The following is a 26,811-nucleotide window of genomic DNA, read 5'->3' as shown; positions in this document are numbered from 1 at the left end:
AACCCGTTCTACTGGTGACAAAAAGTGATAACAAAATCGAAATGGTACGTGAATAAACGTAAACAGTACTTCAACTGAAATATAACTGACGATAAAGAAAACGGAATCCAATGGAAGATAGCGAGATAAATAGATTGATTCAACTAAACAACTGTCAAAGATAAAGTATTAAAATGTTAAGAGAAACAGAATTTAAAACGAAAAAAAAAACAGCATAGATACGGAACATGCCCTACTGACAAAATGTTTGAATCATTTGAACATTTCAGAGCAAATTTTTGGTCGGAAAACCGATTGGATGTCCATTGTCCATATGAAAAGGTGGCGTTTTTCTAACAAAGTCAAAACAAATATTTGGAGAAAAATACGTCATAATCTCGTATGAAAAAAAAAACTCGTAAATCCAAGCGGGTTTCTGAATGTTTTCTGAACGTAAGTCGTAATGTTTTAGATGTGTTCCGAACATTTTATCAGTGGGGTTGTCTGGTTCATCCCAAATATATACAAGATGCTTTCGAATCATTTCTCCGCTAATCAAATTATGAGCAACACGAAATGGTTCTCGACAAAGAGAGTGAAACGTTGTATGGTTGCTTGTTGGAAATGCCATTGAGTCGATACAATGGGGCGCGATTTCTTCGAATATATAACTAAAGTTACGAAATTCCAAGAAACAAAAATTGAAAACACTAAATGTTAAGCGTTGGTTGAAACAAAAACGGAAAATTCGATTAAAAGACGCATTAACAATTCAGCGTTGTAAATAATGAAAAACCGTGGGTGGGAGTCGTTTGTGTGTGTATTGAAAATTGGCTTGTCTTGAAAAGAAAAACTCTTGAAAGTTACGAACGTTCGTTGTGTTTGTCCAAATAGCATTCGCATTGCAAATTTGATCGCTTAAAAGGTTGCAAAACAATCGCTTTTGTTATAGTAGAGACTAGATGCGCTCAAAATGACATGAAACGGATTAAATAATTTTTCCGCGAACGAATGAATGTTAGTAAAAGTCACGGGACGAGAAGCGAAAACTAGTCAAAACATTGATGGAGAAAAGAAGAGATGGAGAGAAGAGAGCGAGAGAGAGGGGAAAGAGAACAGCCTGTTTGATATTTAATTATTAATTGCAAAACAGACAAATTCATTGAGCATAACGAAGAGTGAGAGCAATAGGCGCTTCTATTGTGGTTTTTTGTTTTTGTTCTTTTGTTTTTGTTTCGGTTATGATGATTGATTGAATTGCAGTTAGATGCTTGGATTGGGACTCACCGATGGCCGCAATCGCACACAATGCTTGCTAAATGCTGAAAACGGTCTCCAACGTTCTTCGGGTGTGTTACTCACATGTGTTGCATCGGCACTGCTCGTATCTTGCGTACGATAAATTCCGATCGGAATTTCACAGGTTGTTGAGCACAATTTTTGATATAAACGTCCATATGTACGAATCCACATATCGTCTTTAGTTATTTTCATCTAGTACAACGAGAAATCAGATTAAAACCGACAAAATGCTATAAATCAACAGAGCCCCGAGATTGCCGGGGCTAATTGAATGCGACACAACAGAAGAAGAATGGAAAACAACAAGAATATTAGCTAAAAAAAGAAGAAGAAGAAGAGAAGTAATAGTAATCGAAACGCTTGTATACCGATGTCAGAAAACCACTACCCGGTGCTTGATCAATGCCTAATAATAAACGTACGAATGTTATCACATAATCTTTAACGAATGCTTGATACAGTAATGTGTCTAACATAGATGCACTAAATACACAGCCAGCGGCGAATGGTAAGCGAAACATATATGATATGTGCGATCCTCGCTCCTTCTCTTTCTGTGCGTCGAATCAAACAAGGGAAATAGAGGAAAAGAGAAAGAAAAAAGGAAATTCGATTAATTGAATTTGGATTGAATTTCCACGATTCGGTTTCATGATAGATTAGCATACCTTTTCCATTTTACTTAGGTGTAACGCGTATTTGTCGTGTGCTCGGAATTGCATGAATCTCATATTTGAGCTTTGAGATAGTTCCGTTATACTTTTGATGCTTGGAAAGAATCTGCAAAGAAGGGAAAGAAGAAAAGAAATTGATGCCAAACATAAGAATCAAACCAAAAGCCCACATTAACAGTGTAAAATGGTCAACATACTTGAACATATTTTGAACAGCGACAATTGTATTACAATCGGACAGACTGTCTTCTTCGGCCGAATTCGAGAGTTCCTTGTTCACAACGACAACATTTTCGGCAAGTGTAATGCCACCGCGTAGCAAATCGTCCAGGTTATCAATTGAGCCTTGCATCCAATACACTAATGGAAAGTAAGAGATGGCATCGAGGAATGCAACATCGGGTCGTCGTTCCAGCAGCAATATGATTGGGTTTAGTGATGTCTTTGACTTGAAATGAGCTCGCAATGGTATAATAAAGTTATAAATCCCATTTGATACTTGGTCCGCTGCCAAAATGATGGTTTTATTTTGCCACTGATATTCCTTGGCATTTCGATAGTTGCAATGCTCGCACACCTGTACATACACACACAGAGACAGAGACACACACACACCGATCATTGCAACGAACAAAACAATTAAGTAAATATATCAAACAATTTCGTGTGTTTAGCACGCACATCGCACGCACACAAGGACACGCGAGCGCACGCGGTGTGAGTGCTGCTGTAAAAATAGAAACGAGATCATTATATATTGTACCTGTGCCAATTGTAGGCAGCACAACGGCTTCTTCTCTTTCAACAAGTAGCAAAGTGTGGGAGACACACCGATGAATGGTGATACTGGCGGAAAGCCCTTCACAATCCTATTGGGAAGCATAAACACAAGTCGGCATATCGAACACACGAATGCTCATTAGAAAATTTAACAAAATAAGCTGCAGGCAATGTCATAACTTGTAATTTAAAGCAAAATGTCATATGTTAATTTTTTTTCTGTCTTCAACACAGCTAACAGTATAGCTTCCATTCCATAAAAATGAAGATATGTATTTGTATATAAAAATATTACTTCTCTGTACGTCATTTGAATGTCGATACGAACGAGAGAGGACAAAAAAAAAGTTGGTATGGCGCTTGATATGTCACGAATAAATTGAAATTGGTATGGATTCAGTTAAAATCATTGACATAACGGACATGAATCAGAAAAATTCAATAGAACGCGGGTTTTTTTTGACGCAAATCATAAAGAATCGTTTTTAAAATACTGATATCTGTATGTACATATGTAGCAAAAGATGGTAGATTTTTTTCTACTATATTTGTCTCTATCTAACAAAAGATATCCGCATTTTTTGTTTTTTTTTGTGAACGTAAAAAAGAATCATTCCAATAACAGAAAAAAAGCTAATCCAATTGTGCAGCGCATTCAATTTAGACACAGTACTGATGAATTAATTCGAAAGACCAATACTGCAGGTTAAAATTACTTGAACAAGCGTTGTCAAGCATTGTCTCACACACAAAGAGCTTCACATGTTAAATAACAAATAAAATGCATGCACAAGCAATGTGAACACATTGAATTTTCTAAAGCGCATTTTTCTTAAGCCAGCTCCATACACTTGCAAGCGCGCATTCTTGCAACGATATCGGGCAATGAATTTCAGAAAACATTCATTGGACACCAACACGGGATACACATCGACTAGGTCACTTCGTTCAATTTACTGCATTTCTGCCCAAAACATCGATCAATTCACAGGCATATCGACAGTGATTTTCATTCCTCTTGAAGCAATTTGCTTTGTTGAGCATTGTTTTTTCACCTTCTTTTCTTTTGTTCAATCTCACAAAGCTATTTCTATTTACACTGCCGTCTAATTAAACTCGCACACATTTACATGGAACGGAAAATCAGTTAGGAAAAAGAATAACCAATTAAATTAATGTCACAGTAAACCAAATACATGTGTTAATTAGGGGTAATTTTAGCTATCATCAATAGGTTATCAATACATACAGAAAAAAAGAGAAATCCACTGGGAAATAATGCATGTAATCCAAGCCAAATCAGCACAAAAATACATTAAATTTGTGAAACATCGAATGGCAAAATGATTTTTGGCGAATGATTCGATTGGCTTTGATTGTTATAGAGTGATTTATTGGTTTGTTGATTTATGGATTTTCAATGGATTTTCAATGTGAAAAACGAATTTGCGGAAATTTATCATAATTATTCTTTTTCGAAAATAAAATTTTTTCTTTATCAATTGTTCATTTGGCGTAAAGGATTTCGAAAAGATAAAAATGCATAAAAATTAAATTGAAAAGCCGATTGTAAATGAACGAACGAAGGCAACGGAATGGGAGAATGGGATGGGCGAAAATGTGTGTGATGTTATTGTTCTCATCATGTCTCGAGTTAGAGAGTGTGAGAATTGAACAGCGACACGTGGAAACAGACAAACTTACCGAGAATAGTCGACATGCCATGCAGGAGGTGATCGTGGTTCATTGGGTTCGATGTGGTTATCGGTAGTCTTGGACGAAGCAGAACTACTTCTATAACAACTATTTGAGTCCGATGAACCGGAGCTCATGATCAGCGAATAGGTGCGTAAGTGTATTGGCGACGGATTTACACCAAATTCACTAATATTTTTTTCAAATTTTTTTTTTAAATTCATTGTTTGTTTGTTTTTTCGGTTGGGATTTTGTGTGTGTGTACGTGCGTATTTCAATCAATAATCAAGCATTTAAAATTCAGTGACCATGGCACGATAAATACGACATTAGATTTTTGTTATCAATATATAACATGTATTTGCATTTACAGTTAATCGTGTGTTTAATAAAAAATTATTGTCAATAATTATCATAAATATGAGTAATATACAGTTGTATCAGTGTAACATAGTTTTTTTTGTCGTCATCATACACACGCATACCCAATATATTGATAGTAGTTGCACACACAATTTATTTTCAATCCAAGGTACAAGGGAAATAATATACAATTTTTTTTTTTTTTTTTGGTTTTTTTTATACACAAAACATTTTGGGGAGTTATTGACGGTCAACACAATATTCAATCACAAAATTCAATTGTTATACAAATTCGGGATAGACGAAGGAAAAAACACACAAATATTTTGAAGGAGAAAAAAGAAAGAAAAAAAAACAAGATATTGCTATTGAGTATCGTTTTCGAATTGAAAATGAAATCGAACCGAAAATTAGAAAAAAAGTCGAAAAAAATTATTTCAACGAAAGATTTTACAATAGATATGTTATTTGAAAAAATAAAGACATTGATGCTATCGATTTTGATACAAATTTATGGGACATATTTTTCTTAAATCAATTCTCCAGGACATTACAAGTATGTATGTGATGAACATAAAACGTAAATAATATGAAATTCAATGAATAAGTGATGCAAATTATAAGGCATAAGCACCGAAAAAAAAACAGCAATGGAATTATATCGATTGGTTATTGAATGCGATGATAAAATAATTAGAAACGGCAGTTAATAGCCAAAGTTAAAATATTCACTTTTCATTTGTTAAACACAACGTTTTTCTATCGTTCTTTCATTTGGAATGGAAGGATGGCGATAAAAAGATTAAGGGGGACAGACAATTTCCCATTCGACTTTGAAGGTACTTTGAGAAAACTTTTTTGAGACAACGCAACTTAATTGGATTTGTAGATGTTCAGTATAGAAAAATGGTCGATTGTTAACCAAATATATGTTTGTATGCTATATGTGGGGCAATTGGATGCATTGTTTTTTTCTGCTTCTTTCTTTATTTTCCACGAAACAAGCATAATGAGTCCCATTCGGATGTGATACGTAGATTTTTATTGTTATGTCAGACTATTGATTTTTGGAGTTAAACATCGACCCCTTCTATTACAGCATGGGTGCATGACGTGGAAGGAAAAAAGTTTTCGTGTGAAAATAAAGAATGAAAAAAAAAAACTGAACTTGCCAGTTGTGATAATGAAGCGTTTGAGATTATCAATTAGGCAGAGCTATAGCTTTTCGTGTTCTGGGGGATGCGGTAATGTGTTGAACTTCTCGCAATAACAATTCATTAAGATGCAAAGAGCGTTTCAATTTCAAGCAAACATAAACTTACTGAAGAATGAAGAAGGGAAAAAAACGAAGTTTAACATTTTGGCATTAGAAAAATAATTGGCATCGAATTTATTTCGATCGAAATGTCAATTAATTACAATTTAATGATGTTCAGATATTTTATTTATGCGCGAACTCAAGCAAAATTTCATTAGTAGCAAGAAATATGGAAAGAGTATCAAAAGACAAAGGAAGAAAAGGTTTATTACAAATTAAATGTTTGTTGTTTTTTATCGGAACATTCAATGAATGAGCTCGGTTAAAAAGATGATGACGAAATATTTGGCCTTTCAACACGTACACACAAAAATGTGAACTCGAAGCGAGAATGGAGAGCACTTTGCTTTATTGTCCTTTTGTCATTTGTATAATAGCAATGGACGCATGAATATATTTTGTATATAATGTTTGTTGGTTATGTGCATTTATTTTCGTGAACATACTATAATAAAATGAGCAATTTTTATGTAGTTTATTTCATTTTGAATCCATGTGACGTCGTGCCCCAAGTGCTTCCCAATAACAATGGGGCCGAGCGCGTGATTGAGGCAAAAACCAACCACACACAGAGAGAGAGAGACAAAAAAAATGACGCAAACAAAATATGCCAAGAAAGAGAGAGCGAGAGAGAGAGAGAGAGAGAAAGTAGTAGTTTTTGAGTTTGTGAAAATGGCAACTGGCAAAAAGCAACACAAAAATGCAGGTGCCGCAATATATCTTTCAAGTAAACAAAAAGTATTTTGGTCAATTTGTATAATTAATGTGGCGATGGAGAGAGAGAGAGAAAGAGAGAAGGAGAAAGAGAAGGGACAACATAACAGGCCAGCAGCTACTTACGCAATTTTTTCGGACGGTGAACGCCATGGAACATCATCATCAAGTTCATCTTCGCTGTCGTCGCATTCATCGCCATCATCATTGCCGGATATACTGAACGACGATGAGGTAAACATATCCGGAACGGGTAGTATCGACGGTCGTCTACTTCCTGAAACAAACATTAGGCTCGAAATCAAATACGCACTTGCATTGATTTGCCATTGTTGCAGAAAATGGACAATATCATTTGGTTACGACGAAAATTAGTGGCATTTACAGATTTACATTTTCGATATGTTATTAATATGTTATTATGTTATGTTGGGATTTTTTTATCTTATTAACGTTATTAAGATTCAACATAATAATAACATAATATGTTACGAAATATGTTGGATTTTTCTTAATAATATGTTAATAAGATACCAACAAATATATTATTAAGATACGCCATCTTAATAATATGTTATTAACTCAAATGATAATATATTGTTAAGATGGCGGATCTTAATAATATATTTGCAAATATGTTGGTATCTTATTAACATATTATTAAGTAAAATCCAACATATTTCGTAACATATTATGTTATTATTATGCTGAATCTTAATAACGTTATTATTATGTTATGTTGGACCAAATATATCGGCCGTTATTATTATGTTATCAAAGTGTGAATGAATGGGGCAACATTGTTGACAGCGCCACGCCAAAGTGGTTGCCCGGCCAACTACAGTCAGTCGTAACGCAAAGTGGCACAAGCATGTCCCATTTTCTGCATACAATCGTTGCGTTCATACGCGTGTGTATGCGAAAAATGGTACAAGGTTGTGCCACTTTGCATTGCGATTGACGTATGCTTCTGATTGAAAAATAACCAGATTAAAGTTAACTAAAACCAAATGAAAAGTAGATTCAAAAAAAATTCAAAAACATATTTCCTGAAAGAGTACCTTTTCTACTTATATTTGGCAAAATTTAAAAAAAATCATAGAGTTGGTTTCGCTGCAATAAGATTTTGAAATGGATTGTTCACAATTAATTTCTACTTTCATTCTGACTAAACAACGAAGTCTTGTTGCAGCAAAACAAAGACTATGATTTCTCTAAAACTTGGTTGAATCTAAGTAGAAATTATACTTTATTAAAAAATATATCTCTCAAATTATTTGGAATAAATTTTCATTTGGTTTTAGTTCATTTTAATTGGGTTTTTTTCGAACACAAGCATACGTCAATGCGTTGCAGTAGTAACCAAGTGACAACCAACGTGAAGTTGGCTGCGTTGCCCGGTATGCACACACAAAATAATCGGTTTGTCAGATTTCAGATATTTGACATAAATGTCAGTTCATGTGAACTTTAAATGAATTTCACATAAACCGTGCCTATATAAATGTATGGCTGTGACGTTTATGTAGATTTTGTCAAAACTTCGTATGAACCAACCTTTATGCGAAGTTTTGACAAAATGTACATAAACGTCATAACCATACATTTATATAGGCACGGTTTATGTGAAATTCATTTAAATTTCACATGAACTGACATTTATGTCAAATATCTGAAATCTGACAAACCGACTATTTTGTGTGCATTATGTTCACCCTTCGTATGTTATTAAGTATAGTTTATAATATGTTATGGCCCGTAAATCTGTAGTGGCATTCTCCCTTTTTCTCATTAATTCCAATGAGGTATCAACCAGCTCTCGGCAATTTGAACGCATCTGTTCCTATAGCTGTGCCATATTTGTATCTTAATAACCGTCCTAATAATTTTGAGAGATTATTGAGATCCGATCATAATACCGATAAATCTTAATAACGCTATCAACTTTTTATCAGGTTATTAACTATATTCAAATAATAACGTTATCGGATGAATCTTAATAATATCGTTTGGAAGTTATCAAGATCGAATCCTGACAATTTATCAACATTCAATCTTAATAATCATCAAGTTCTGGAAGTGGGTTTTGGTGGATCCACAGGATCGACCAGAACTGCTCCCAGTTCTGGAAGTGGATCTTCAGGATGGGCCAAGGGTAGTGTCAAACTGGATCTGGTCCATCCTGAGGATCCACCAAAACCCACTTCCAGAACTTGATGATTATTAAGATTGAATGTTGATAAATTATCACGATTCGATCTTGATAACTTCCAAACGATATTATTAAGATTCATCCGATAACGTTATTATTTCAATATAGTTAATATCCTGATAAAAAGTTGATAGCGTTATTAAGATTCCATCATAATAACGATATCGAACGATATTTTTACTTTATTACGATATTTTGATTAAAAAAAAATCGTGAGCACAGCTATATCTGTTCCTCCTTTTGTTCTATTCTCTTTTGTGGAAATCTCAAATTTGTGCCATTTCCGATCGGATATGTGTCCATTTTCAAGCGAACCCATTTATTTCAAATGTTGAGCATTTTCTCACGGTAAGTGCTATGATTATGGTTTGAAATTACCTCGTCGTTGATTTAAAATGTCCGGACTTAATAGGTTTGGATTATTCGATGGTATTTCTAGATGATTTGCGGCTGATAGTAAATGCGGCCCGGATCCTGAGCTACTCGCTCCAGCACCTGTAAACATATTCCATCATTGGATTTGGTTTCTCTAATGAAAAGAAAACAAACGAGTAAATTGTGTCATGGTAAAAACAAGCATACCTCCCACAACGGCTGTACTAGGATTAGATGCAGTTTGTGGTGCTGGCGCTCCACTAACGGCTTCGCTGAGGTTTTGTTTCGAATTCGATGTGGTCATCGAGGGTTGTTGAAATTTTTCTGAAGCTGAAAATTAGCGAAATCGTCTCATTTTACAGTTTCATTTTTCATAAATCTTTTCTTCCAACTTAACTAACTAATAGATTGCATAAATTCGGAAAAAATGTGATTCAGATTAAAAGAAATTTAAAAACAAATGAATAGGAACTAGAGTTTGTAAGAAAATAAAACTTTGATGTTAGACTAAAAATACTCTTTTTTATTAAAATGCTAAAATGGGCCAATCGAGGGAAAATGGTATATAATGAGTCTTAGAAATGAAAATTATTCAAAACCATTCAAATAAAATTTACCCTACAAAACGACGTTTCTATTTTCTTTGTACATTGTTACTCTATTTTTGAGGTAAAAAAATTTTGATTCAAGTTTATCAACATGCCAGAATTGTCATATAATTGATGAATCGATGATACATTTTTCGTATCGATTCAACACAGAAAAAGTAGTTAGCGGTAGTTAGTTGATTTTTATTAAAAATTACAAAATTCAAGTATACAGAGCAAATTTCAAATGCTAAAAATAATGTTGACAGAATCAACGTATTCATTGCAAGCATACAATGTGAATACCAATAATTAAACTGTATTGCACTCAAACCCGGCAGATATGCAGTTTCTTTTCTACACGAACAAAAAATCATCTGTCACAATTTCAATCAATTTTGAATCCTTGCTCTTTTCGGCACTTGAATCAAGCAACCAGAAAAAAATTTGTATGAATCCAAAATAATTCGCATTTACATTAAAGCGCAACGATAAATTTGTAAATATTGAGAGTACTAAGAGGAAGTGAGATGGGAAGATGGTATAGAAAATGCCTTTGCTTCACTCAGTAAGCACATCTTCGAATGTTTGATGTACTGAAGATGATGTTTCCATTTAGTTTTACTTTTAAATTTGGAACAAATTGAATTCTTTATTCGAATCACGTCTGCTTTTGACTTAGTGATGAAGTAACTCTCTTTGAGTTTTGATCAAAAGGTCAATGCTGACTTATCGATAAATAACAGTATGTGTGTGTGTGTGTGTGAGAGAGAGAGAGAGAGAGGAGAAAGCAGAAGATGGTGAGAGTGTGGATTGAATGATGGCTTTTTTCAAAAGCACATACTTTGGCACTTGTAATGTGAAGCTTATTGCATAACATGACGTAAGCAACATTGAAACAGCATTTATCGTGTGAATTCCGGTATTCATTCTTTTTCTCTCTTTTACTTTTCCGTACACATCGTGTCGAGGGAAAGTATAGGAATTGGTCCCGAAAACTTTTTCCGCAAAATTGGTTCAGATCATCATAAAAACTCATGAAACGCGTAGAAAACACGGTTTTGAGACACTTTTCCGTTCGTGTGCCGTTGTTTTCGTCGTCGTCGTTGTTATCGTTGGTGTGTGTGTTAGCACGATAATTCAAAAAATAATTAAGATAATCAAAATCTGAAAGTACCAAAAGTTTTGTATCAGAAAAACTTAGTTTAAGTTCAAAGATGGGACATTTTCGATTTGACCTTGGGGTACTTGCCCTTAGAAGAACCTTAAAAAATTGACACTTTTGTATGGGAGGTACCTGTAAATCGACTCTGATTGGATTCAAACTTTCTGGGGTTTCATTTTATGAAGGAAAAATAAGATTTTGAAAGTTTGAAGCTAATCGGAATCGAATTACGGGTACCTCTCATATAAAATTTTCAAAATTTTGACTAAAATTACCGATTTTCCGAAGATTTTGTATGGAAGGTACCCGTAAACCGATTGCGATTGGCTTCAAACTTTCTGAGGTTTCATTTTTTGGCGAAAAAATAAGATTCTGAAAGTATCATGTTGATCGCATTTGCAGAAGTTTGATTTTTGGTCCTCAATTTTTGTCGACATTTTCTTGGAAAAAATTGAGGGCCAAAAATCAAACTTCTGCAAATGCAATCAACATGAAACTTTAAAAATCTTATTTTTTCGCCAAAAAAATGAAACCTCAGAAAGTTTGAAGCAAATAGAAATCGATTAATCTCCTATACAAAATTGTCGAAGTTTTAAAGTTTTTATATTTAAAAAAAAACCAAATATACGGACAACGGTACGGAAAAGTTTGGGATTACGAATGTAATTCTTTTTATTTGATTGATGAATTTGGTAATGTCAAACACACATTTTTTTCAACTTTCCCCAAAATCTTATTTCAAACGGAATCAATTTCAAACTCATAAGTGCAAAACGATATCATGCATCAAGAAATTCGTAACTTTATTACATCAATTTCATACAGAACGAGTAAATTGGAAGCAATTCTTGTTGTTGTTGCATTTAAAAACAAATCATGTTTCAAGAGCGAGAAAGACAGAGAAAGAAAGGTTATGACAGGGTTTCAGATGCTGCTTCATTGAACCGCCCGATTCTAATTGTGTCAACTGTTGTGGCCAATAAGCTTTCGCTCGAAAGAATTTCTGCATAGGTATTTTGGCATAAAATTTCCGTTCTACCAAATAAAGTCGGTCATCTAACATATATATATATGTATATGTGTGTGTTTGCAAATGCAAAAGCATGCTACAGACGAAGAGTATAGTTATTCTTGCAAATAAACTACTTTCCAATTGTTAAAACTGAAGTAGAAAGAAAAATTTGCAAACAAAGAAGAAAAATTGTAAAGTTCGAAAGAAAGAAGGAGGTAAGTAGTATAGAGTTGAGTGTCATGCATTTAAGAGAACTTATGAATTGTATGGAATCGAAATAAAGGCATCGGAAATGAAACAAAAACAGAGGGTGATTCATAATTGTACGATATGGACTGTTTTAAATACGAGTATATGTATCGAGGTACGCTTTAACTATATATACACGGAAAATGCATGAATTTCTTGGCCAACGAAACAATGGAAGAAAAATTAGTGAAGGAGAAGGGGTATGCACAGGGGATAGAAAAACTGAGATCTGATATATAAATATTGATTATATTATTAAATGTATATACGATTCAGTAGCAGTGGTATGTTTTTTTTTGTAGTAGTTAGTTAGTTGCAGTAGTTAGTTAATAGTAGTTAAATAGTTGAAGAAGTATTATAGAGTCAAATTGGGGTGCAATCGTTCCCTTTAACTGCGACAATGTGGTAATACAACGTATTGATTTGCATTCGCCGCTGTGGAGAAATGCATAAAAGCATTGCTACTCAGCGGTATGCACTCTCTTTGATCGCGTATCCATTCCTGGTCTGCCGTACATACACTACCACATTGCCGATTGAATCGAGGAGCAATTGCAATATTTGCTATAAAAATTTTGTTTTGTGGCGCTTTTTGCAAAGCAAATTTTTGTTTTGTTTTATTTTTTTTTATTTTTTCATGCACACTCGAGTGGCACACTCACGCACGGCCAGTGCTGTAATATCACTGTCAATCGGTAGTTTCTTCATCGGCGTACATGGGCCAAAATCAAGGCTCGGACTATGCGGTACACGAACACAAACCGATGGAACAGGTGCCATGTATTGATGCGGATTTGACGATGTGTTGTTATTCGTACTCACTACTATGTGGGTGTCGTTCGATGATATGTTCGGGGATAGCGAGCAGAATCAAATCATTTCATTCATTTGCGTTTTTTGTGTTTTTATTTTTTTGTTTTTGTTTCATTGCATGTTTTCGAATGTATGTCGTTGAAGAGATGTGATCATTGTGTATTCAATTGACATGGTTCGTGGTGGGTTTTTTTGTAATTGATTGTGGTTTTTGTTCGGAATTGGTTTTTGTTCAGTTTGTATTAGCATTTGCATGGTTTTTTGTTTTTGGTTTTGGTTTTTACAATGAAAGTTCAGTTCATTTCGGTATTGTTCATACGGCGAGACAAGACAAACATAGTTTATAAAACAAAAACGAATCATTGATATGCCCATTTATAATTAAAATTACAAGAAAGAGCAATGAGGAACATCAAAAAACTGGTTAATCATTTTCAAACTCAAAACAACCAACAAAAAAAGAGAGAACAATTTGAAGCAAATATTTAGATATAAGCAACATCTATGAAATTGATTTGGTTTCCCAAACTCATAAACAACTATCAAATCAAAGTTTTTATTTTGATTGAACGAAAATCAGATGAAATTCAAATGAAAATTGAAACAAAAAACAAACAACACAAATCACAATCTAAACCGAAAATAAATTCCTTTTTTTCTGATACTCTCTCGTGAATTTTATGAACTTTTAAATGAACTCACAGAAAAATGTCAAACAAATAAACAGATCAAACACAAACAAGAAAAAAAAAAATCATCCAGCCATCATGTTGGATGGGGTGAACTTTTTGGGAGGTTTTTGTATTTTTTTTGTTATTATGCTCTCTCATTGATTAGGGAAAATATGAGCGGACACTTACCATCTTTTGGTTGATCGGGTGTCGTTTGATTTTGATTTACAACGAACGCCGAATTCTCCTCTTTTGTAATGCTCATGTAATAGCATGTGTCATCCTTCTTCATGATGTGCCTTGGGCCCGGATTCAATAAAATGGTTTCTTCATAAAATTCGGGCAACTCCGCTGGACGGACACCAACCAATGCAACGCCATACCTACGAAATTCGATCGAATTAGGACCATTTCACTAATACTGAATCACTATCATCGAATTAACGCTTAAGTGGATCCAAAGTTTCTCGCCAATTCTGTTCAAAATGCTTCACACAAACACAAAATATACCTTATTCACCATCCCAAACTCATTCTAGCCACTCTGTATCCATTACACAAAACTTTGCTGCTAATATGTTGAACGATAAAAGTTGCTCGTGTAACGTGTATTCCACACGTTCTAAAACAAACAAATACAAAACTACATCCGAATCGCTAGTGGTCAAACACATTGGAAATATTTGTTAAACACAACGACAACCATTGAATTATCGTATTCATCCGAAACTTTGCACTTGATCTGTATGTACTTGCGGAAAAGTTGTAAGCTAAACCGCGCACACATTTCATCAGGGCATTTACATCGATGACGACGGGTGTGCTCCACAGGACTTCCGCTTTGTATGAAGCATTTCATTTTCTTGTCGTGTATCAAATGTTTGCTTACGTTCATGATTTAACTTTGTCGAAACTACACATTGGCTCTTATCAGTCGTGGTTTGAGTTTCACATCAAATATTTTTTACCATAAAAAAAATTGATTGTATAACACGCCGACCATCCAACTGATGACATTCTTCGCTGCTCAATTCAACACAACTACTCAGTTTGAACATTCAATCACTTAAAACCGTAATGTTTACATTTTTACGCTTAACTGAGGAGTTTCATGTTCGGATCCAGACCAACGTTGGATAATTTTTCGAAACACGTGCTAAATAGTCATTGGCCAATGCTAAAAATAAGCATTCATATCTCATTCGAATCGAGAGGAGAATAATTGACCGAAATTTCAACTGACAATGGAGGTATGCAAATCGATGTCTTAGGCCCTAAATCCACTACAATACACTATCCAAATTATAAGAATTGATAGAATTATTCATTCGATTGGCACAACTATCCACCTCAATTTTTAAGTGTTATTTCCGCATAGACAAAAAGATGTGTACACTTGTTCTTTAAATTAAACACGAGGTGCTGCATTTCATAGTCTGATGCATTAACAATGGTTCGTTGCAGTAACAATGCACTTTAACATTCAATTAGCGAAAACTACCCACTTTGTTTCCAATTCAGATCATTTCTAAATTTTGACTATTGCAAATGAATCAATCGAAAGACTTTGAAATCGATTTCCTTTCGTTACTTACTTTCTGTGCGAATGAAAACTGGCATAAGTAAAGCTTTTTCCTTCGTATTCGCCGAAAAAACGGCTATCACCTAAGATGATGTGATAAATTTCATTTCCCGAGCATTTTCCATACAATCGATGCCATTCCTCTTGCGACTGTTGACCCTCTCTGCAGGTAGAATTAAACGAGAATTAGTTAGTAGGTTCATTTGATTGGACATATCGGAATTTGAATGTTTTGAAAATGGATGAGGGTAAAAAAGAAATCTATCCGCAATCGGCTTACTGTCCTCTCGATGTATGTAAAATCAGGGTGACAAGTGTACTGGCTCCGGGGCACGTGCAGTTGTTGGCAAGCAGCGCATATTTGAATTCATCCTCACAAACCACGTGCTCGGCGAATTTCACGTGCAACTTATGCTCAGGCCTATCAGACACACATACACAAAATGCGCATATTATTACAATCAAAACCAGAGAACGAGACGGCTAATCGCATGGCATGGCGTAATCGTCATTTGCAGTGGAACAAATTTTCAATTTCCGGACGCTGTGCGCTGTATTGTATGTGGGATATGGTCCCACTTTTTTAATCTCACAACATATAACGTACATCCACCAAGAGATGCTCAACTTACCGAAATATTTGTACGTATTGTGGCACACTTGGAGCAAAATCCTTAACCGCCCACGACCGTAAAATGGTATGTTCGTCGGCAGCATTTTTATCGCTATAATTTCGAGCAGCCAATATAAAGCACGCTTCGGCTTCATTCATACGTGCACGAGCCAAATCACCGTCTTTCAAACACGACCCCTACAGAAAAGCGTCAGCAAATTATTTTTTCCCCTTCTTCTTCGTTTTCATAAGAAATGTGAGTGAATAAAAAAAAATGACTAAAAAAGTCTATTATTTCATTTTGCACAATTGCTGGCATTTCATTTGGTTGCGATCGCTCTAGTTTTTGTGTCATGGTTTCCCATTCGGCATTGTGTTAACTGACATTTGCGAAGTGAAACATAATCATAACTTGCGGTGAAAACGGTTGGTGCAATTTCCTAACAGATACAAAATTCTTTGCAATGTCTCTTGCTCGCTCGTTCCACTTCAATGTTTGAAGTTTTCAAATAATTGCGCGCGAAACGGAAAATCGACCGAATTTCAAGTTGGAAATGTAAGTAGAGAAATCGCGAACAATGGCATATTTTAAATAACCAATACCAAACGAATAATGCCCGTCAGAAAATTTGCGCATAAAAACCACCATTTTCATTCGTAAACTTGTGAACGAGAGGATTGATGTTTGACCGAAAGTTTATTTGGTTTGGTTTCATGGTCGAAATATGAAAAACCGTTGATCTATTTTCCGTTTATTTAGCTCAAATGATTTGAAAGCTTTCTACTCACTTGAAATATGCAACCGATATAGGAACAAAATGCGATTGCAATGCAAATGCCAAGCACATGACAATAATAAGAATAATAATCTCTTTAGCCAAAGATTAAAACTTGAATAGAGAAAATATGGTTGTGGCGAGAGAACGTTGTGTTTTCTTTTGTAATTGTATATACTTATAGCAAAACTAAGGAGAAAAAGAAACTGTAGAAAGAAAAATGAGGCCATTGGTCTTGTCTGAATCATTTGGGCCGCTCATTCTACACCTGACACAAATGTACTGTATACTTGTTTTCTTGACGAGCACCTACGGTTCCGATCGTTTTCAATGTTTGATATTCTAATTAAGTGTACGCTTGGCATTGTGTAGTTAAAATGTATAGTAAATAGAAGTTTTAAAAAATGGAGACAAAATAAAACCAAAAAAGGAGTGTACGTACGAATATGATGTTAACAAACCTGAATGTAAATCACGCGTTGAGCCCATATCGGAACTTGTAGAATCATTCGCATTGTGGTGTCCAATTCCATTGGGCTGAGCAGCACCACATAGAAATCCTGTAGAAGCGGATGCGCATAGAATTCATTTAAAAAGTCCATTATTGTGTCGGCATGCAATGTGGTCGAACAGACAACAACGTGTTTTTCACTTTGTGCACGATGCGATGAATAGCTGCCGCCGAGTTTTTGCCGCTCCATCCATGTGAATGCGAGTTGCTCGAACTGGCCCCCGTTTGCAAGCATTGACACCGAAACGTACGAGCGAAAGAGGGAAAAGAATGAATAAAGAGAAAGAGATAAATGGTTGTATTTTTTTTGTTCTCGTCTAAATGTGAGTCAGTTAGCGAACATTGGTTGGGTTTGTAAAAGGAAGAGATCGATACTATGATTGTTTACAGTGTTAAATGTAGGCTAGTTGACTGCTATAAATAATATGTAAGATAAATTCACAATTCAAGCAGCCTGTCTGCAGCCGCCGTGGCATCGAATGCAAACGTAGACACTCTTTGCCACCCAATTATCGTCCACTACGTCAGCATGATTATTAAAGCTGTCTTTTATTTTGGTCGTTCAACGAATTCGATCATACGCTAAATGGTGGTCAGTTGTATGTAACCTGAGACCATTCAGTTTCAGACACTTTGCACTCAACTTGTTGGCGTTCCATGAATATCCAAAGTACATTTCGATTGATTTGTTTGTCTATCATCATCAGCATCAGTATCATTATCATCGTGCTATTCGAATTGACCTTGTGTGTACTTTACCGTTGATCATGCCAACACAACATGAGTCAACGTTTGCAATCAATTGAATTGTGTTCTAATCATCGAGCATTTTCTCTGCCAAAAGTCAATCGATGCTATTTGCCATGTTACTCAAAATGAAAATGCTATTGGTCGCCGCGCAAACAACACATACAATCTGAAAACAACTCAACATAATCAACAATTAATACATGACCATTCGACATTCTGCATATAACATCATTGAAAATCCTAAAACGGTGCTGCTTTGATTGCTGCTTCTCCCATCACTACTTGGTATGTATACAATCAAACATTGTTTTATTTTTCTACGCAGTTTTTGTGGTGTTTAATGACATGTCATTCGGTATCTCTGCGAACCGATGTGACCTTTCACATTCGCACCGCATTCAGACTGCGAATGGCTGTTGGTGCGATAGCTTCATATGTCCTCCCTGTCGTCCCTCGCGTTGAATGAATATTTGTATGTCGTTGGAAAATTCTGTTGTCGGTTGATTTCTTGTGTGCACTTTATTGTTCGAATGAAAAAAGCAAACAAACATGTAGTTGAGTGTGTAAACCAAAGTCGCAATCATTGAAGCTACTCGTTGCTGCTGCTGCAATCAGTTCAAGAGTTGAAGAGTACGATCGAAGATGGACAATAGGGAGCCAACCAACATGTGTTAACATTGTTATGAATGGCAAAATCGAATTTTCAATTTGTTTTATGTGCATTTATTAAGTACGTTATTTTGATAACAAAAGCCAACCGTTGACACACACTCGATAGATTCAGCTTCATCGCAATCACACACTCGAACTCGTTCTTCTTTTCACCTCGCTTATGCACGCTCACACATAATAATTATCACTCTATCTCTTGAACCATAAACAAACACAGAGCGACAGAAAATAATGCACATGGAAAAAAAGTAAGACAATGAACCAGCATTAGAATCAATCAAACCTGACACCATACCAACAGGTATAACAATCGTACAATATCTATATGTTGATCGTGTGTTTGATTTATGCAGTCAACCGCAGAGCAAACAGAAAATTGCATGTGACGTGTGTTGTGCAAATCGGTCGATCGATTATGATGTGACAGATATTAATTGTGTGCAGTTACGAGGGTTTTCTTATGGGAATATTTTCGAGTGGTTTGACCAGTCGGTCGGGCGCATTGACCAGCAAAAAACGAAACAGAATGAAGCGGCATAGAACCGAGCCAAAATGGAAGAAAGAGCGACAAATTTCACAAATGCAAAACGGCATTAAACACTAGATTTTCGGCGAGTTCATTTGTAATATACGAGTTGGCTGAACTTGTTTGCAAAAAAGACATACACACACGAACACACACGCACATAATATATATACAAAACGGAGGTATGTTCCAATTTGTATCATTGCATTTTCCTGCAGCTAAATATTCCGCTGGCGTCGTACCCATAAAATCACGTTTACTCTTGGTTATTTCGAATTGAATGTGTGTATTTACATTTATTACAGTATTGTTCTCTCTTCATTTCCTTTCCGTCGGAGATGAGAGTGTTTTCGTTGTCGTTATTGGTGTTGTTGCTTCATTTGACGACAACAACGATGCAGTCATGAATATATGTGCGGTCGCAGGAAACCAACGTACAGAACAAGCTCTTACTGAGAACGAGAGAGAAAGGAAAAAAATACACGAACAGCAGTTTTTACACTTGAATCAGTATTCATATTATCAACCCGAAAAATGAGCACCATTAAATCAATTGTACGTGATTTTGGAGGCGAGCTTATTTGCCGAATACTGTGAGATTTGCTTCCTAAATTTACACTTGTCATAACACCCAATAAAAATGGTATGCGAATGGAAAATGTTTATAGTCAACAACAAAGAAGAGCAACATCATCACTATGAAGCAGCAGCAGCAACATCAAAAGCAATAGCGCCCGCAGCAATTCAAACGAATTAAACAATATTTGGTGTGTGGTCATGTCTATCGTTGCCCATGCAATTAATGGCAAATTGCTGAGATTATGTTCTGCTTCATATTTGCGATGAAAAAAAATTGGACTCAGACATTCACTGTGGCTGCATATATAGCTGAGCTATTTACAAATAGCTGGCTGTTTGGTAAGTTTTGATTTTGTGACTATCTTGCTATGCAAATTCATGTGGTATCCAAGAATGTGGGACACCTTTTTAATCATTTACGTACATTTTTTGTCCCAAATTCGTGGATACCACATGAATTTGCATGGCAAGATAGTCACAAAATCAAAACTTACTTATTTATTAGTGAAACATCCCAGAAAAATGATTTTTGAAGTATATAGCCGTTGACAACTAATAAGAAATCAGGGGAAAATTTCGATACGTTTTCATTAATTTCTCATATTTTGAGATAAATGAACGAAAAATCTATCGGCGTGAATATTTGAAGTTTTTCTTAGCCAACTATGGTTATAGTTTAACTATTGTTTCCGAAAAAAATACGTTTATTTTATTAAAATTTCCAAAAAGTGTTGAGCAACTAATTAGAAACGCGTATACATTTATAGTTATGTAGAATAATTGAACAAATATATTCAAAAATCGAAAAATTGTGAATAAAAATCTCAATTTTGTCGAAGAGTGCAAAATTTTGCAACTTGTGTTAAAATTCTATCAAAATTTATCACATTCTCTCATTTCTATAGGTGAGATTGAGAGTAGTGTATGTTTCACTGACTTTGTTATGAAAGAGAAGAGTAAGTTTCCGTCGACTTAAAAATGGTTAAAAGCGAGTATGTTCATTTTTGGCGGGTCGTAACGGTTTTTTGCGGTTTTGGAGGAACTGATAAAAGATAACAACTTGGTCTCTTCGACAAGGTTTTAGTACTTGAGGTCCTCTATAACTTACAAGGAACTATCAACTATGGTTGCGCGAGTTGAGCGAAAGGGCATATGCCATAATGTAGGGCTTCGATAGACTAGCTTCACAGCACTCTCACTTTTTCCCCACCCGAACAACTTTTTTTCACTACATCGATTTGAAAATTTCCATATATAGCCATATATTGCGCATTTTACAACTTTAATTTTGGCCCATACTCGTCCCCTATTGGTTATATCGTTTTAATGTCTTCAGCAGAGTTGTAGCCAAGAGTCCAAGTAACAAAATTTACGAACATTCTATACCTCAAAAATTGCATCTGACTAGGTTTATAGGGCAAAATGTCGAAAAAAGGGCGATTTTTTCCATTTTTTCGACCATAACTCGTAAAAAATATCCATTTTTTGTTTTCTTTCTTCAGCATTATTATAGCCAGCGTCAAACTAAACAACTCTCCTGAACACATTAACCCCAAAAAATCAAATCTAGCTCACTTTTTTGGCTCAAAGTCACTTGTCGCTACCAAACGATATCATCGAGCATTTTCGGAGTTCTATAACTTCTCAACTACTCGAAATAGAGCAAAAGTGTTTGAAGCAAATTTTGAGTACTTCTCATGTGCTTTGCAGACCCAGTACTAAAAGTACTAAAAGAGTACTAAATTGTACTAAAAAGTACTAAATCCTCTCAATGGTTCTGGACACCTGTAGGTGATGCTACGTAGTACTAAATAGTACTAAAATTGACAAAATGGAACTGTTACAGACCCTCGTGACCGTTCCTCGCTGAAATATTGGTATTTAGTTCAATATTGGCCCCGTACATCTCATGGATTTGTCAGCTGTTTGAACTGTAATATTTTTAAAGTTTATCCAAATATTTCAGCGAGGAACGTTCATGAGGGTCTGTAACAGTTCCATTCTGTCAATTTTAGTACTATTTAGTACTATGTAGCATCACTTACAGGTGTCCAGAACCATTGAGAGGATTTAGTACTTTTTAGTACATTTTAGTACTCTTTTAGTACTTTTAGTACTGGGTCTGCAAAGCACATGAGAAGTACTCAAAATTTGCTTCAAACACTTTTGCTCTATTTCGAGTAGTTGAGAAGTTATAGAACTCCGAAAATGCTCGATGATATCGTTTGGTAGCGACAAGTGACTTTGAGCCAAAAAAGTGAGCTAGATTTGATTTTTTTGGATTAATGTGTTCAGGAGAGTTGTTTAACTCGACGCTGGCTACAATAATGCCGAAGAAAGAAAACAAAAAATGGATATTTTTTACGAGTTATGGTCGAAAAAATGGAAAAAATCGCCCTTTTTTCGACATTTTGCCCTATAAACCTAGTCAGATGCAATTTTTGAGGTATAGAATGTTCGTAAATTTTGTTACTTGGACTCTTGGCTACAACTCTGCTGAAGACATTAAAACGATATAACCAATAGGGGACGAGTATGGGCCAAAATTAAAGTTGTAAAAATGCGCTCTTGGCTATATATGGAAATTTTCAAATTGATTCAGTGAAAAAAAGTTGTTCGGGTGGGGAAAAAGTGAGAGTGCTGTGAAGCTAGTCTAACGAAGCCCTACTTTATGGCATATGCCGTTTCGCTCAACTCGCGCAACCATAGTTGATGGTTCCTTGTTAGCTGAAGACAGTTATCTCTTATCAGTTTTGCGAAAAGCGCGAAAAATGATAAGAAAAAAGTTCTATATAAATTTTGCTTTTTTAATTGCGTGATTTGCGCAAAACTGATAAAAGATAAGAGATAACTGTTTTCAGCTTAGTTATAGAAGACCTCGAGTACTACAACTTTGCCGAAGACACCATGTTGTTATCTTTTATCAGTTGCGCGAAAACCATGAACACCACGGAGGCTAGACGGTACTACAACATACTCTACTTTAACGCCAACAGAATCATCAGAAAACATACTCGCCTTTTCAAAAATATAAATCGAAGAAAAAACATACTCCACTCTCAATCTCATCCATAGATTTGGAGGTTGTCTCATTTTCAAAATATTCACAGATTTTCTGTGCATTACTCTTGGAATATATTGTATGGAACAAACAAATCGAAATTTTAGGGGATAAATCCAATTCTGTATGCTGTATGACTAGTGATGGCTTCGAACGTTCGTTCGTTCGTTCGACAATTTGAAAAAATATTTTTTGTTCGTTCGTTCGTTCGACAATTTAAAAAAAATATTTTTTGTTCGTTCGTTCGTTCGACAATTTAAAAAAATATTTTTTTGTTCGTTCGTTCGTTCGACATTCATTTTGTTCGATGTTCGGTCCGAACAAATTTTTTTTTATTTCAAAATCTCCCGAATAAAATTGGTATTACTATGAAAAATTATAATAAAAGCTAATAAAAGCATTAGCTGTAACGATTACATTATAAATTTGATCAATACATCGAATTTTCTGATGTAAAAATTTTTTCAACATCGAACAAAATGAATGTCGAACGAACGAACGAACAAAAAAATATTTTTTCAAACTGTCGAACGAACGAACGAACAAAAAATATTTTTTTTAAATTGTCGAACGAACGAACGAACAAAACCTTTTTTTAAAACCATGTCGAACGAACGAACAAGCGTTCGAAAGTGTTCGACGGCCAACACTATGTATGACAAAAAAAAATTAAAATATCCATAATAAATTTTTTTCTCGCTTATATTGTTTTCGAGGAATCGTAAAATCTGGCCGGGAATCATGCTGATTTTCGGGGAAATTCCCCGGATTCCCCCCCCCCCATCTGAAAGGCTTATGCATGGCACTGAGCGCGAATTTGTGAATAAAAATTCGAATGCCAAACCGACATAGAAGCCCCTAGTCTTCAACACTTATGAACATTTTTTGTTTCATTTTCTTCCTCTAATTCATCGTCGTGTCATTTCGATTTTAACACATGACCTTAATTCAAAACTTCATATGATTTACATATAAAAAATGTCATAAAATCGTTTTGCTAGAGGAGAGTCAAACAGATTGATGACACAAGTGGTGCACATGTTTTGTTAATCGATTCCTTCGTGTGCCGCGATAGATGAGTAATTGCAGCTAAAACATGGAACTACCCACTTATATTCGAAGCAATTCATGAACGTTATTCTTCTCTCGTCTTCATTTCATATAAATTGATGTATTTAGCGAACATATTATGAGTCACTAAACAATAGTAACACCACCATCTGTAATCAATGGGCAAAAGCCAAAATGCTTAGCAATGTTGAGGCTTGTGCTTGCTAGCAATTTATTGTGACGAAGGTGCTTTTGCAACAAGAGCGTCTTTCATTTTCCTTAATATTGCCACCCTATTTTCATGGGAATTTCGTAAGTCATCCAATTACCAGTATCAAATGACATTTAATTTCTTGTGTGCGATGCCGCGTCTTTGCTGCCATACGAACATCTAAATTATCCATATGAATTTGTTAGATTTTCCTCTTTTCATATTTCCAGAGAGAAAAAAAGCCCCATAGGGAGCTCGACTGCTATCATCACACATCGCTGAAGCTATTTTGAATGATTGTAAACGCCCACTTGTGCCTCGAGTGAAGTGTGTATGTAGTTTTTGCTTGAATAAATTGAATATAAAATGAAGCAGCTAAACTAATTTAAGTACTTCATTGTTCGAAAGTTACCTAAAGAAAAATTCTTTCCGTTCGTCGTTGAAAATGTGGAGAAACGTCAATTTACGACGTAAAATCCGGAGAAAACAATTATAGTTGCCCAGAAGTAAGAAAAAACAACACCGATGGAAAATAATCAACACAGCATTATGAATAAAAAAGCTGGTTTGATTGAATACGGGGGGCTATTTTTAAAAATCAATTTATCGGCTGCTTTTGTTTCCGAAAGTGAAGAGAATATGTGTAAAACATGTGTACACACATTTGCCATTGTAATAATATAAAAGAAATGCAAGCGAACCAAAACAAAAAAAAATGTCGAGCGCGAAACAATGTTATTCATTCGTTGGGCTTACCAGCGATAGTATAGTAAAATGTATACTCCTTTAAATAAATTTCGGTCTTTTTGAAATATGAACAAATGTAAACCAGACTTCCTTACACTGAACGCAGCGAACTCAACAATGTAGCGAGCTCTGTAATGTGAGAGCTGTCAAAAAAATTTCTGCAAGTGAATTCGCCAATTTATTAGGACTGGTTCACACTGATTTCTCTGTTTTTCGCTATAATCGTTTGATGTCAAATGGACCGAAATATATTTTAAGGAGTATACAAACCAAAATAGGTGGCAAATACACCAAATGATATCAGTTTTATTTGGGAATAAAAAAGAATCGTATATTTTACTCACTTGAGTGGGTAGAACGATGAGCGCCACGCAAATCATAATAACCATATACAGCTGCGAAGGCCATATATCTGGGACAAAATCACCGTAGCCTACAGTGGAAAACGTGACAACTACATAATATGTGCTCTGAAATAGATTCAAATGTCGATGGCCGGCTCTTTGAAAATGCTGAATACCGCAAACACTGAAAAACAAGACAAACAAAACTTGATTTTATTTTTCTATAATAATTTTCATATTTTCAGAGACTAAACAAAAGGACGTCCATTCGTGTGTTTATTTCTATTGAAATGGTCATAATTCTCACTCTCTACCTCCCTCCCTCCCTGTATTGATGGTGTAACGTGGGCGAAAGTTAACGGCATTTTGAATTTTCATTTGGTTTATACACTGAAATTCACCACAAAAAAAACGTCAAACTTTTACAGTCTTTTGTCTGAAATCCCGCCGATTGAATGAACACAGAGAGAGCTAGATATACACACATGATTATTTTCATGAACGGAAGATAGAGAGTGAATAAATAGGATGGTGTAGCGGTCAGACCGCATATCGTATTATGCTATTTAATGGATATTACGTGTATAATACTCATTTTGTCTGCAACAAGCGGCACACATACGATTATGATGCTGGCGTTCAATTATCTTTGCGAGTTGAACAGCAAGCTCGGTTGAACCGAGTCACTCGAACAAAAATGTCAACATTATCGATCCCTCTTGAAAAAGATTTTCAAAAACACATACAGAGCACGTGCATTTGAGTGAGTGAGAGAGAGAGAGAGATAAAAAACACAAACAAAAATGAGTGTGAGAAACATGAAATCAAAGCCAACATCAAAATAAACATCACTCACAAAAACAGCACACAGACAAACTATCTTATCTGTGTTTCGAACAAAACAACGACGGCACATATGACGATGAATGGGGGAAGAAGGCAGAGAGTGTACCATCGAGACACGAACATAGAAGCATTTTGCGGCACATTATGTAATATATTCATGCGTGTATCGGGTTTAGTGCTTAGAAGAACATGCCGATTTATATCATCGGTTGACTCTAGCACACAGCGACAACAACAAGATAGGAAAAGACGAGGAATACGAGAAAAATAAATGGTGCCACAAATACCACTTTTACGCACAACAAACGAGGTAGATGCATAGATTGGCAGTAGTGGCGACGAATGCTACTGAATTTGGCAGCAAATCGGGACAGACTTCATGCTCCAACGAGCAGAAAATTAATTATTTAATAAATGAAACGAAATGCGCGAAATGAAAAACAATCATCATCATCACCGTCATCGTCATTATCATCGAAAGTTGGAAAAGAATGAAGAGAAAGAGAGACAGAGAGCCAGACCCAGAACGAAAACCAAGCGATATACTTGTGTTGTTGCCGCTTTGTATTATGCGCCACAATTTCTTTAGAGAGAGAGAGAGAGAGAGAGAGAGAGAGAGAGAGAGAGAGAGAGA

The 26,811-nt window shown here is 35.3% G+C and overlaps 1 protein-coding gene across 5 annotated transcripts in view; it reads right to left on the bottom strand.

Moving 5' to 3' along the window:
- Positions 1 to 26,811, bottom strand: part of LOC129573948 (potassium channel subfamily T member 2) — a 224,306-nt gene that overhangs the window by 14,723 nt on the left and 182,772 nt on the right. For 3 of the 5 annotated variants that reach the window (XM_055455158.1, XM_055455157.1, XM_055455159.1), the window contains 14 exons: positions 25,332 to 25,515; positions 17,342 to 17,605; positions 16,124 to 16,302; positions 15,772 to 15,912; positions 15,505 to 15,654; positions 14,099 to 14,292; positions 9,620 to 9,742; positions 9,416 to 9,532; positions 6,952 to 7,102; positions 2,719 to 2,824; positions 2,153 to 2,532; positions 1,950 to 2,061; positions 1,650 to 1,835; positions 1,342 to 1,473 (listed from right to left, as the gene is read on the bottom strand). In XM_055455158.1, coding sequence (XP_055311133.1) covers positions 1,342 to 1,473; positions 1,650 to 1,835; positions 1,950 to 2,061; positions 2,153 to 2,532; positions 2,719 to 2,824; positions 6,952 to 7,102; positions 9,416 to 9,532; positions 9,620 to 9,742; positions 14,099 to 14,292; positions 15,505 to 15,654; positions 15,772 to 15,912; positions 16,124 to 16,302; positions 17,342 to 17,605; positions 25,332 to 25,515 — 2,419 coding nt within the window. Of the gene's footprint in view, positions 1 to 1,266; positions 1,474 to 1,649; positions 1,836 to 1,949; positions 2,062 to 2,152; positions 2,533 to 2,718; positions 2,825 to 6,951; positions 7,103 to 9,415; positions 9,533 to 9,619; positions 9,743 to 13,087; positions 13,250 to 14,098; positions 14,293 to 15,504; positions 15,655 to 15,771; positions 15,913 to 16,123; positions 16,303 to 17,341; positions 17,606 to 25,331; positions 25,516 to 26,811 lie in introns of all 5 variants that reach the window. The other 2 variants (XM_055455156.1, XM_055455155.1) reach the window with 2 other exon arrangements.

This window comes from Sitodiplosis mosellana, unplaced genomic scaffold, assembly GCF_009176505.1.
Source record: "Sitodiplosis mosellana isolate CC-2019 unplaced genomic scaffold, AAFC_SMos_1.0 Smas_scaffold_6150, whole genome shotgun sequence".
NCBI lineage: Eukaryota > Metazoa > Arthropoda > Insecta > Diptera > Cecidomyiidae > Sitodiplosis > Sitodiplosis mosellana.
Note: the sequence above shows the minus strand (reverse complement) of the source record. Positions and strands in the feature narration are given on the sequence as shown.